General features: G+C 56.7%; 1 protein-coding gene across 1 annotated transcript in view; it reads left to right on the forward strand.

The window, feature by feature from the left end:
• Positions 1-11,644, forward strand: part of EFTUD2 (elongation factor Tu GTP binding domain containing 2) — a 30,951-nt gene extending 19,307 nt beyond the window's left edge. The window contains exons 20-28 of the mRNA XM_051640309.1: positions 1,662-1,744; positions 5,026-5,112; positions 5,401-5,527; positions 6,487-6,574; positions 7,060-7,178; positions 8,249-8,343; positions 9,119-9,272; positions 10,450-10,557; positions 11,116-11,644. Of these exons, the coding sequence (XP_051496269.1) occupies positions 1,662-1,744; positions 5,026-5,112; positions 5,401-5,527; positions 6,487-6,574; positions 7,060-7,178; positions 8,249-8,343; positions 9,119-9,272; positions 10,450-10,557; positions 11,116-11,211 (957 nt within the window). The 3' untranslated portion in view covers positions 11,212-11,644. The remainder of the gene's footprint in view (positions 1-1,661; positions 1,745-5,025; positions 5,113-5,400; positions 5,528-6,486; positions 6,575-7,059; positions 7,179-8,248; positions 8,344-9,118; positions 9,273-10,449; positions 10,558-11,115) is intronic.
• The last annotated feature ends 498 nt before the right edge of the window (positions 11,645-12,142 follow it).

A 12,142-nucleotide genomic window follows, 5' to 3' on the forward strand; every position in this document is an offset into this window, starting at 1 on the left:
AAAACAGACTCAACTTGGGGAACACTAATCATTTAATTTCACACTTATCAGTGCCCACAGGACACAGACACCCTCAGAGCAGGGCTCACACACCTCACCCCACCCCTCCCTTCTTCCTGGGCCCAAATCCCTTTGTTCCTGGTTTCTCTCCCTCCTTCCCCCCAGCGGCACAGGGGGATGGGGATGGGGTTTAGAGTCAGTTCACAGGCTGGTGGTTCCTGCTGCTCCTTCCTCAGGGAGAAGGATTCCTCACAGTCCTGCCCTGCTTCCCCACGGGGTCCCTCCCATGGCAGAGTCCTCCACCAACCTCTCCTCCATCAGCCCTTCCCCCCAGGCCCGGAGCTGCTCCAGCGCTGCCCGCAGAGTCACGGGGGCTTCGGGAACAGGCACCTCCCCTGCCCGGGGGCTTCCACAGCTGCACCATCCCAGGCCATGGGCAGCAAATCCTCTGGCCACAAAATCCAAGTCCACTGGCCAAGTTCACCCCTCCTGGTGCCCCCAGGGAATGTTCCACCACGTTCCTCCATGAGTGCAGGGACACAGCTGCCATCTCGCCATGGGCTGCAGGGAAACTTCTGCTTGAGCACCTCTTCCCCTTCTCCCTCACCACCCACAGGCACCCTCTGCCTTTCCAGCTCAGCTCTTTCTCCAACTCCTCTCAGCTCAGCTCTTATCTCAGTTCTTTCCTATGTTAATGGAGAGGTTCATCTGTTGTCCCTCTAATGGCTCCTTGGCTGGTTTGGAGCAGGGGCAGCTTCTCAGCTTCTTACCAGAGCCACCCCTGGGGCCCTTCCCCCACTACCAAAAAACACACCAACCCAAACCAGCACAAAAGGTAACTCTTGCAGCCTGAGTGTGTCACACTGTTGTGACTGAGAGCCTGAAAACTGGCTTGGAGAGGGATGTGTGACCATGTTCCAGCCTTCTCCTGTCCTTCAGCTGGTGCCCAGCTACCATCAAATACATAAATGAAGCAGATTTTTTCATGCCTGGCAGGAGGTTTAACTGTTCCTGTCTTGGCTGAATGAAGGAATGAGTAAAGCTGCCTGTGCAGGCCCCACTGGTGTGTCCACAAGAGTGATTAAAACACTGGTGGATGAACCAGCATTTTTTCTTGTAGATGTTCAAAGGTTTGAAACAGCCTCTTTAAAAACAGAAAAGTACTTGGAAACCGTATAGAATCCTAGTGACAGAACGTGTGGTGTTGGAAGGAACCTTTAAAGGTCACCCAGTGCAAGCCCCTGCAGTGCTCAGGGACCTCTTAACTAGATCAGGTTGCTCAGAGCCCCATCATGTCCCTGAATGTCTCCAGGGATGAGGCCTCCACCACCTCTCTGGGCAACCTATTCCAGTGCTGCCCCACCCTCCTGGGTAAGAACTTCTTAATGTCTGATCTAAATCTCCCCTGCTCTAGTTTAAGACCATTGTCCCTTGTCCTCTCCCTCCCTGCCCTTGTCCCAAGTCCCTCCCGAGCTTTCCTGGAGCCCCTTCAGGCACTGGAAGGTGCTCTAAGGTCTCCCTGGAGCCTTCTCTTCTCCAGGCTGAACACCCCAACTCTCCCAGCCTGTCTCCAGAGCAGAGCTGCTCCAGCCCTCCCATCATCTCCGTGGCCTCCTCTGGCCTCTCTCCAGCAGCTCCATGTCCTCTTCCTGTCATTCCAGGTTGCTGATCCAGTTGTGACATTCTGTGAGACCGTGGTGGAAACATCCTCCCTGAAGTGCTTTGCTGAGACACCCAACAAGAAGTAAGACCACATGGGGGAGGTGGGCACTGGGGACAGGCAGGTGGAGGGGGTCACTGGAAACGCCCCTTCATCTCTCCAAGGGGTTTGGTCCAAGTGAGGCTTGTGCAGCCTGGGCTGGTGGGAGGTGTCCCTGCCCACGCAGGGAGGTTGGAATCTGATGATCTTTAAGGTCCCTTGCAACCTTCACCATTCTATGATTCTGTGAGTGGAAACCCTGTGTTGCAGCAGCTCTGCTGAGCTCCTCAGTGACTCACTGGAGCCCCAGGGATGTTTCTGTGCTTTGAAGGAACTCTCAGAACGAAGGGAATAAAAACTGATCAATACCCTCCTCTTCCAGCAAAATTTTGCAGCTTCTCAGCAGTTTTGTAGTGTTTCCAAAACTAGATGTTTTGAGAGCCCAGTGCTGCCTTCACTAACTCCCCAAACATTTCAAGAGCAAAAGCTTTGCCTTCTCTTCTTCAATCTTTAGCTTGAAGCAGACTTTTTTCCTTCCTGCTGATACCCTGGAGTCTTACAGCCTCATCTTGTCTCCTCCAGCAATTCATTGTCAGATGCTCATGGTTGAGAGAGGGAAGCCTGGGAGGGAACAAGGCTAGAGAACAGGGTGAAATCCAGGAGCACTGGATGTTTAAATTCCTGAATTCTTATCCACTGGGTGGATAAGAGAGTGGCTGGATGGCCCCACCCAGAGAGCTGTGGTCAATGGCTCAGTGTCCATATGGAGGCAGGTGACAAGTGGTGTCCCCAGGGGTCAGTACTGGGACCAGTGCTGTTTGACATCTTTGCTGGAGACATGGACAGTGGGATTGAGTGTCTCCCCAGCAGGTTTGCTGATGACACCAAGCTGTGTGGTGTGGTTGAGACCCAAGGGGGAAGGGATCCATCCAGAGGGACCTGGACAGGCTGGAGAGGTGGCCAGTGCCAACCTCAGGAGGTTCAACAAGGCCAAGTGCAGGGTCCTGCCCCTGGGTTGGTGCAACCCCAGGCACCAATCCAGGCTGGGGGGAGAGTGGCTGGAGAGCAGCCCTGAGGAGAAGGGCTTGGGGTGGCAGTTGATGAGGAGCTGGACATGAGCCCCAGTGTGTGCTCACAGCCCAGAGAGCCAACCCATCCTGGGCTGCATCACAAGAAGTGTGGCCAGCAGGGCCAGGGAGGGGATTGTCCCCTGTGCTCTGCTCTGGTGAGACCCCACCTGGAGTGCTGTGTCCAGCTCTGGAGCCCTCAGCACAGGAGAGACATGGAGCTGTTGGAGAGGGTCCAGAGAAGGGCCAGGAGGATGATCCAAGGGCTGGAGCAGCTCTGCTCTGGAGCCAGGCTGGGAGAGTTGGGGTGTTGAGCCTGGGGAAGAGAAGGCTCCAGGGAGACCTTAGAGCAGCTTCCAGTGCCTGAAGGGGCTCCAGGAAAGCTGGGGAGGGACTCCTCATCAGAGAAGACAGTGATAGGACAATGGGTGATGGTTTTAAACTGAGAGAGGGGAGATTGAGGTGAGATATTAGGAAGAAGTTCTTCACTCTCAGGGTGGTGAGGAAGTGGGATGGGTTGCCCAGGGAGGCTGTTGATGCCCCAGCCCTGGAGGTTTTTAAGGCCAGGTTGGATGAGGTTTTGTGCAGCCTGGTCTGGTGGGAGGGTCCCTGCTCATGGCAGGCTCAAACCTCGTTTGAACTGGATGATCTTTAAGGTGCCTCCAACCTTCATGATTCTATGATTCTATGAATTTTCAGGGGAAACAGGCAGAAGATACCTCTGCTGTGTTCCCTGGGGGTTCTGCTGCTTGGCACCCTCCTTCATCCTGTTGTACTCTCTCCGTGGTTCCAGCCTTACTGGGGGGGACAGGAGGGTTCCAGCCTTATTGTGGGGGACAGGAGGGTTCCAGCCTTATTGTGGGGGACAGGAGGGTTCCAGCCTTATTGTGGGGGACAGGAAGGTTCCAGCCTTATTGTGGGGGACAGGAGGGTTCCAGCCTTATTGTGGGGGGGACAGGAGGGTTCCAGCCTTATTGTGGGGGGGACAGGAGGGTTCCAGCCTTATTGTGGGGGGGACAGGAGGGTTCCAGCCTTATTGTGGGGGGGACAGGAGGGTTCCAGCCTTATTGTGGGGGGGACAGGAAGGTTCCAGCCTTATTGTGGGGGGGACAGGAGGGTTCCAGCCTTACAGGGGGGGGAAGGTTCCAGCCTTATTGTGGGGGGGACAGGAAGGTTCCAGCTTTACTGGGGAGGGGGACAGGAGGGTTCCAGCCTTATTGTGGGGGGGACAGGAAGGTTCCAGCTTTACTGGGGAGGGGGACAGGAAGGTTCCAGCCTTATTGTGGGGGACAGGAAGGTTCCAGCCTTATTGTGGGGGGGACCGTAAGGTTCTAGCCTTATTGTGAGGGGGACAGAAAGGTTCCAGCCTTATTGTGAGGGGGACAGGAGGGTTCCAGCCTTATTGTGGGGGGGACAAGAGGGTTCCAGCCTTATTGTGGGCGGGACAGGAGGGTTCCAGCCTTATTGGGGAGGGGGACAGGAGGGTTCCAGCCTTATTGGGGAGGGGGACAGGAGGGTTCCAGCCTTATTGTGAGGGGGACAGGAAGGTTCCAGCCTTACTGGGGAGGGGGACAGGAGGGTTCCAGCCTTATTGTGAGGGGGACAGGAAGGTTCCAGCCTTATTGTGGGGGACAGGAGGGTTCCAGCCTTATTGTGGGGGGGACAGGAAGGTTCCAACCTTACTGGGGAGGGGGACAGGAGGGTTCCAGCCTTATTGTGAGGGGGACAGGAAGGTTCCAGCCTTATTGTGTGGGGGACAGGAAGGTTCTAGCCTTATTGTGTGGGGGACAGGAGGGTTCCAGCCTTATTGTGAGGGGGACAGGAGGGTTCCAGCCTTACAGGGGGGGGGAAGGTTCCAGCCTTAGGACAGTCCTTGACCCTTGGGTATGTGGAGGGACCTGCTTGGGGCAGGTTGCTCTCCTCGGTGGATTCTCCATGTGTGGGACACAGCAGGTCCTGGCTGTGACAGAGCCATGTTGCTGGTCCCTGGGCTTCCTCCTGCAGCCTGGACGAGCCCTGGACATCTGGCCAGTGGGATGGAGCCCACTTACCCTCAGCCATCTGCTTCTGGAGATGAGGAGACTTGTGAGAGCAGTTGTTAAGTGTCTGGGCTGCCTTTCCAAGCAAGGCAGTACCAGAGAAGGACATGGATGGCTTCTTCTCCCCAGCTGGGTTCGAGGCAGTGGACAGTCCCTGAAGTCCTGCCAGTTAGTCCCATTTCCATCATTCCATGGGCTAATTGCAACTGTCTCTTCTCAGGAACAAGATCACAATGATTGCTGAGCCTCTGGAGAAGGGACTCGCTGAGGACATTGAAAATGAAGTGGTCCAGATCACGTGGAACAGGTAGGACCCATCTGGGGAGAGCAGGGACCATCTAGAAGCAAATAATGGGGGAAAGAAGGAGATGTTGGGATCTGCAAGGTGCACAGATCAGCCAGCAGCCTCTAGCCAGGGCTCCTGGGTCCAAAATTGGTACCAGGTAGTCTGGGAGTTCCTCCCCCAGCAACAGAGATGCTCCAAGTGAAAAACTTGACACCATTTTCTGCCTGAAGGGAACAGGGTCATGAATGTTTCTGGGAGTGCAGGTTGGATACTTGTCTCTTAAAATTTCTTCCATTCTTCTTCTACCAGGAAGAAGCTGGGTGAATTCTTCCAGACCAAGTATGACTGGGATTTGCTGGCTGCCCGTTCCATCTGGGCCTTTGGGCCTGATGCCACTGGCCCCAACATCCTGGTGGATGACACGCTGCCCTCAGAGGTGAGGAGCATGGCCAGGGGATGACCTTTCAGGGAGATGTTTGTCCTGTGCTGCCAAGAGGTGACTGCCCCTTCCAGAGGCTGCAGCAAGGGCCTCATGCTGCTGGAGAGCTCATTGGTTTGCCAGATCTCAAATCATAGAATCCTTGGTTTGGGTTGGAGGGACCTTTCAGTGCCTGAAGGGGCTCCAGGAAAGCTGGGGAGGGGCTTTTCATCAGAGAAGACAATGATAGAACAAGGGGTGATGGTTTTAAACTGAGAGAGGGGAGATTTAGGTTAGATATGAGGAGGAAATTCTTCACTACAAGGATGGTGAGGAGCTGGGATGGGTTGCCCAGGGAGGTTGTTGATGCCCCAGCCCTGGAGGTTTTTAAGGCCAGGTTGGACGAGGTTTTGTGCAGCCTGGTCTGGTGGGAGGGTTCCCTGCTCATGGCAGGGGGGTTGGAACTTGATGATCTTTGAGGTCCCTTCCAACCTTAATCATTCTATGATTCTATGACCTTAAAGCTCATCCAGTCCCACCCCCTACATGGGCAGGGACACCTCCCACCAGCCCAGGCTGCTCCAAGCCCCATCCAACCTGCCCTTCAACACTGCCAGGGATGGGGCAGCCACAGCTTCCCTGGGCAACCTGAGCCAGGGTCTCACCCCCCTCACAGGGAAGAATTTCCTCCTCCTGACCTCTAACCTCAATCTCCCCTCTTCCAGTTTTAATCCATTCCCCTTGTCCTCTCACTCCCTGCCCTTGTCCCAAGTCCCTCCCCAGCTTTCCTGGAGCCCCTTCAGGCACTGGAAGGCCACTCTGATGCTCCTGAGCTGTGAGAGGGAGGGATGGACATTGTGGGGGGGTTGGCATTGGTGCTCTTCTAGGAACTGGCTTGTAAACCCTGGGCTCTGTCTGTCAGTGCCTTGTGATGTAGCTTTGGTGTCTGAAGGGCCTGTCTGTCTGTCTGTCTGCAGGTGGACAAGTCGCTGCTGGGCTCTGTGAAGGACAGCATCGTGCAGGGATTTCAGTGGGGCACCAGGGAAGGGCCTCTCTGTGATGAGTGTAAGTAGGACCTGGGGAGAGATGGAGCTAAGAAGATCCATTAAATTCCTCCATCCCTCAGCATTCAGGTGGTTCAGCTGGTGCAACCCCTCAGCTGTCCTCTCTGGGGACAGCTCTGGGGATGGGTGATAGATAAGGGACCCTCCCCCTTTGCCCTGGCCACAGAGGCCACCCAGGCACTGGCACTGGCCATCTGCCAGCACACCAGGGCCTGGTGCAGGTGAGGTGGCCCCCAGGATTTGGCTTCTCCTCAGGTACAGCCCCTGGGCACCCTGCAGGAGAAGCTGCTGAGCTGCTGGTGTTTGATATGTGGGGTCAGGGCCTGGTTGTGCTTTCCCTGCTGGAATTAAATTCAGGAGAACTCCTGGTGGCTCTAGGTCTTTGGGTATTTGCCACGTGCTTGGGGTCTCCGAGGACATGTGGTATGTGCTGGGGGGGCAGAGAATGTCCCCCTTGGTCACTGCTGTCCCTTCTGCCCTTCGCAGTGATTCGCAACGTCAAGTTCAAGATCCTGGACGCGGTGATTGCTCAGGAGCCCTTGCACCGCGGCGGGGGGCAGATCATCCCCACCGCCCGCAGGGTGGTCTACTCTGCCTTCCTGATGGTGAGACCTGCACCTGGTGGGACACGGAGCAGCCCCGGGGGTCGCTGTGCCCTGGGGTCTGCCCTGGGGGGGTTGGTCTGGGCTCATCCATCCCTGAATGGTTCCCAGAATCAGGGACCCGTCGCAGTTGGAAAGACCTCTAAGATGGCCCGAGTTCAAGTGTCCACTCAGAGGTGGGGGGGACCCAACACAGCCCACCCAGACACACAACAGTTTAAAAAGAACAAAGCAAAATAAACCACCACAACCACACCCCACAAAACCAACACAGAACGACCCCCATGCCAACTAGAACATGCCATCAAGTGCCACATCCCCAGGTTTCTTGAAGTATCTAGGGATGGGGACTCCAGCCCCTCCCTGAGCAGCCCCTTCCAGGGCCTGAGCACTCTCTGGGGGCAGAAATTCTTCCCAACATCCAGGCTGAACCTCCCATGGTCCAACTTCAGGCCATTCCCTCTGGGCCTGTTGTTTTCCACTTAGCAGAAGAGCCCAACCCCCCCTGCCCACAGCCTCCTCTCCAGCAGCTGCAGAGCCAGGAGGTCTCCCCTCAGCCCCCTCTTCTCCAAACTCAACAATCTCAGTTCCTGTGCCCCTGCAGGCTGGCAGATGGGTGTTACAGGTGATGTGTTCCAGTCAGGCCCTAGAACTGCCCAGGGAGGTGGTGGAGTCACCATCCCTGGAGGTGTTCAGAGAACGTGTAGCTGTGGCACTTCAGGCCATGCTCCTGTGGGCCTGGGAGGGGGTTTTCTGGGTGGACAGTTGGACTCGCTGATCTTAGAGGTCTTCTCTAACAGTGACAATTCAGTGATTCTGTGGAGCTTGTGTGTATCTGTTCTGTTTCCCCTTTTTGCTGGCTGGGAAGGGTGGCACTGGGGGAGAGGAAAGGTTGTGTGTGACTCAGAGGGCTCCTGCTGGTGTTGGCCCAGGCAGGCGTGGGGCAGCAGGAGCCCTGTCACCCCCAGCCAGGCACTGCTCGACCAGAGCATCCCAGTCCTTCACTCTGACTTGATCTGGAGGGTGTGGGCACTGCTGGAGGCTCAGTGGGTTGTGTCCCTCTCTCCTTACAGGCCACCCCCCGTTTGATGGAGCCCTACTACTTCGTGGAGGTTCAGGCTCCTGCCGACTGCGTGTCCGCGGTGTACACGGTGCTGGCCAGGCGCAGGTGGGCTGCTCTGACCAGCTCTTGGAGGGAGCTGCTCCCATGGGATCTGGGCAGCTGGAGATGGTCACAACCTGGCACTGCTTGTCCAGAGAGGAAGAGGGTGAAATCTCTCTGAAGTGAGAGAGGAACAGACTGACCCCAGCCCCTCTGCTGTGTGGGATAGGGAAGTCCAGGATCACACGCAGCCTTTGGCTTGTGCCTGGTTCTTCCTGAGCATCAGAGAGGAGGACGTGAGACCCCCTGCAGGGCTGGGTCCAGCTCTGGGGTCCCCAAAATTAAAAGGACATGGAGCTGTTGGAGAGAGGCCAGAGGAGGCCACAGAGATGATCCAAGGGCTGGAGCAGGTCTGCTCTGGAGCCAGGCTGGGAGAGTTGGGGTGTTGAGCCTGGAGAAGAGAAGGCTCCAGGGAGACCTTAGAGCACCTTCCAGGGCCTGAAGGGGCTCCAGGAAAGCTGGGGAGGGGCTTGGGACAAGGGCAGGGAGGGATGGGATGAGGGGGATGGATGAAAACTGGAAGAGGGAGATTGTGGTGAGACTGAGGAGGGAATTCTTCCCTGTGAGGGTGGTGAGAGCCTGGCCCAGGTTGCCCAGGGAAGCTGTGGCTGCCCCATCCCTGGCAGTGTTGAAGGGCAGGTTGGATGGGGCTTGGAGCAACCTGGGCTGGTGGGAGGTGTCCCTGCCCATGCAGGGGGTTGGATCTAGGTGATCTTTAAGGTCCCTCCAACCTAAACCAGTCTGATTATGACATGAGGACTAACCCTTTGCCACATTGCAGAGGCCATGTGACACAGGATGCCCCCATCCCAGGCTCTCCTCTCTACACCATCAAAGCCTTCATCCCAGCCATCGATTCCTTCGGGTTTGAGACAGACTTGAGGACCCACACACAGGGACAAGCCTTCTCCCTCTCTGTCTTCCACCACTGGCAGGTGAGTCCAGGCCCTGGCAAGACAGAAGAGGGTTAAGAAGGATATGGTGGCAGGTTGGTGCTCTTGGTAGAACTCAGTGCCATGGCTCCCACTGGGCAGGAGAATGGCTCTGGAGAACATTCTCAGAGGCTCTGGAGTTGGGGAGGCTTTGGACACTCTTTGTTAGGTTTCTGCCAGAAGCCCATGGCTTTGTTCCATGTCACATCACCCTTTGCCCTGTCAAAGGAGCACCAAATGCTGTGCATAAGGTGGGAGGACACCTTCATCCATGAGAAGGGCAGCTCTTTGGGTGCTCTGCAGCTTGGGGATCAGAGGGGCTTGGAGCAGGGCTTGGACTTATTCTGCTTAAGACATGAGTTGCCACACTTTGGCTTTGCCTCTCAGAGGAGGCTTTTGAGCCTATGGCAGACAGGGTTGGGGACAAAATGCTGTACTCTGGCCACTTCCCTGTCCAGGGCAAGACACGTAGTGTGGGAGCCACCACCATGAGGTGCAGAGCCATGTGTGGTACAGCCAGGCCTCTTGAGCCCCAAGAGCTCAAGGTCTGAGGCCTGGCCCTGGAAAGAGTAAATGTGCCTAATTTCTGGAGAGGGTTGTGCTGCTTGGGACCCCCGCGGGGTGTCCTGGTCAGTGGGTTTTCAGAGGTCTTGGACCAGCACGTGGTGGGACGTGTTCTTGGCTTGGATTAGCAGCACCGTGTTGGTGACTTCTCAGAGGAGTGATCACCAGCACTGACATGCCAGGCGAGCAGATGGATGGTGGGGCTGTCACCCCGAGGCTAGGGGTGTCCTCAGGGCCCAGGGATGTCTCCTGTGGCAGTTCAGGCTCTCCTGGAGGTTGAACCAGCCCCCAGCACCACTCTCAGGACCTGGCCCTGTAGTTTTTTTGTTGGTCTTCTGAGAAACAAGTGATCAGATGAGAGGAGGTGGCCTCAAGTTGTGCCAGGGTTGGGTTAAATTGGATATTAGGAACAATTTATTTACAGAAGTGTGGGAGTACTGGACTGGGCTGCCCAGGGCAGTGGTGGAGTCCCCATCCCTGGAGGTGTTAAAAATATGTGTGGACGTGGCACTTCAGAAGGTGGTTTAGTTGGCACGGTGGGTTTGGGTTAGTGGTTGGACTTGATGATCTTGGAGGGCTTTCCCAGCCTGAATGATTCCGTGATTCCATGATTCAGATTGTGCCTGGTGACCCCTTGGACAAGAGCATTGTCATCCGGCCCCTGGAGCCCCAGCCAGCCCCACATCTGGCCCGGGAGTTCATGATCAAGACCCGGCGCAGGAAGGTAAGTCTGGGGACATCCCTGCAGTGTCCCTCTGTCCCTCCTGGCAGCTGAGCTGTTCTGGTGGTGTCCCCTGGGGACACCATGTCCCATGTGTTCCCAGAGCAGACCAATGTCCTTTGCACCCCAGGACTTCCCTCACTCTTGGTCCCCCCATGCTGCCTGTTGGTGCCTGGGATGGTCCATGGCTGGATTCCAGCCCCCTCCAGCTCCCTCCCCAGCTCCTCGATGGCCCCATTGATCCCATTTCTCCTGCGGTAGCATCAGCTGGTTCCTGTGCTGGTTCCTGGAGCTGGACTGAGGGGTTGCAGTGGCTGAGGGACTCCAGGGAGTTAAGGTCCCCGTTGGGTGGGCAGGGTGGATGTGCTTGGCAGCAGCAACCATGCACTTGGGTGTTTTCAAGCTGCTGAAGCAGCACCAGATCCCTGGCAAATTCTCCTGCCTCCTCTGGAGCCTCCAAACGTGTCCTGCTGTGGGACACCAGGACTTTGGGTGGGATCTCTGCCAGGACAGCTGCCGCCAGCTGCAGAGCAGTGACCTCTGTTCTGCTGTTCCCTGCAGGGCCTGAGCGAGGACGTGAGCATCAGCAAGTTCTTTGATGACCCCATGTTGCTGGAGCTGGCCAAGCAAGACGTTGTTCTCAACTACCCCATGTGAACGTGCTGACCCATGTCCTCTCAGCATCCATCTGTCCTTCCACATCCCTGCTGGTCCCAGCCCTGGCTCCGGGACACTTCTCCTGTCGCTCTGCCATGGCTGTAGAAGCCTCCCCAAGGATTCGTGGCCTGATGGCTCAGGTCCTGCCCCAGGGGGAGCACCCAGAGTCTGATGTTTTTTGTATCACTGGGCTTCAGCCCCCGTGGCCCCTGGTGAGGGGGTTTTCCCTTTGGATTGGCTCTCCCAGCAGAGCAGCAGATATGCTGGGATTAGGGAGGATGGAGCCTGAACATGAGTCGAGTGTTGGAGCTCCTGGCTGTGGGAGGGGAGCTGTGGGCAGCTGAGGGGACACACAAACGTGTCTCCAGCCTTCCCAGGCTTTTCCCTTTTTTTTTTACACCTTTTGTGACCCCTCATAAATGTTTAATACAAACTTCCGGGTGGGATTTGGTCTGACTGCCCCTGGAGAGGCAGCGCTGGGCAAGGCTGTTCCTCCACCCTCAGCCCTAATGTCCCCACTGCTGTCCCCACCCCCAGGGCTCTGCGTCCTACCCCCCCAGTGCCATCCTGGTCCTGCCTGCAGGAGCCAGCCCACCAGCCAGCCCAGGACAACCCTCTCCCTTTCCTTTTCTCAGCCTCCTGCTGGGTTTTTAGGGATCTCCTGTCCCCTCCTCTGCTCCAGCTCCAAGCACGTGCAGTGACACTGGGGCTGGATGACACCTCCTGGAGGCCTTTGCACCCTCCCTGGCCCAGGATTGAGCCTTGTCTGGGATTGCTCTGGGCAGGACTTGGCCATGGAAGCCCTGGACCAGGAAACCTACCCCAGAGCATCCCCTTGCTCTGACGGACTGGGCTGAGGATCCACCTCAACCTCCACTGGTAGAAACTGGGAGGCACTGGGCTGGCATAGGCATGGGAAGAGGAAACAGCC

Source organism: Apus apus, chromosome 25, assembly GCF_020740795.1.
Source record: "Apus apus isolate bApuApu2 chromosome 25, bApuApu2.pri.cur, whole genome shotgun sequence".
Classification (NCBI taxonomy): domain Eukaryota; kingdom Metazoa; phylum Chordata; class Aves; order Apodiformes; family Apodidae; genus Apus; species Apus apus.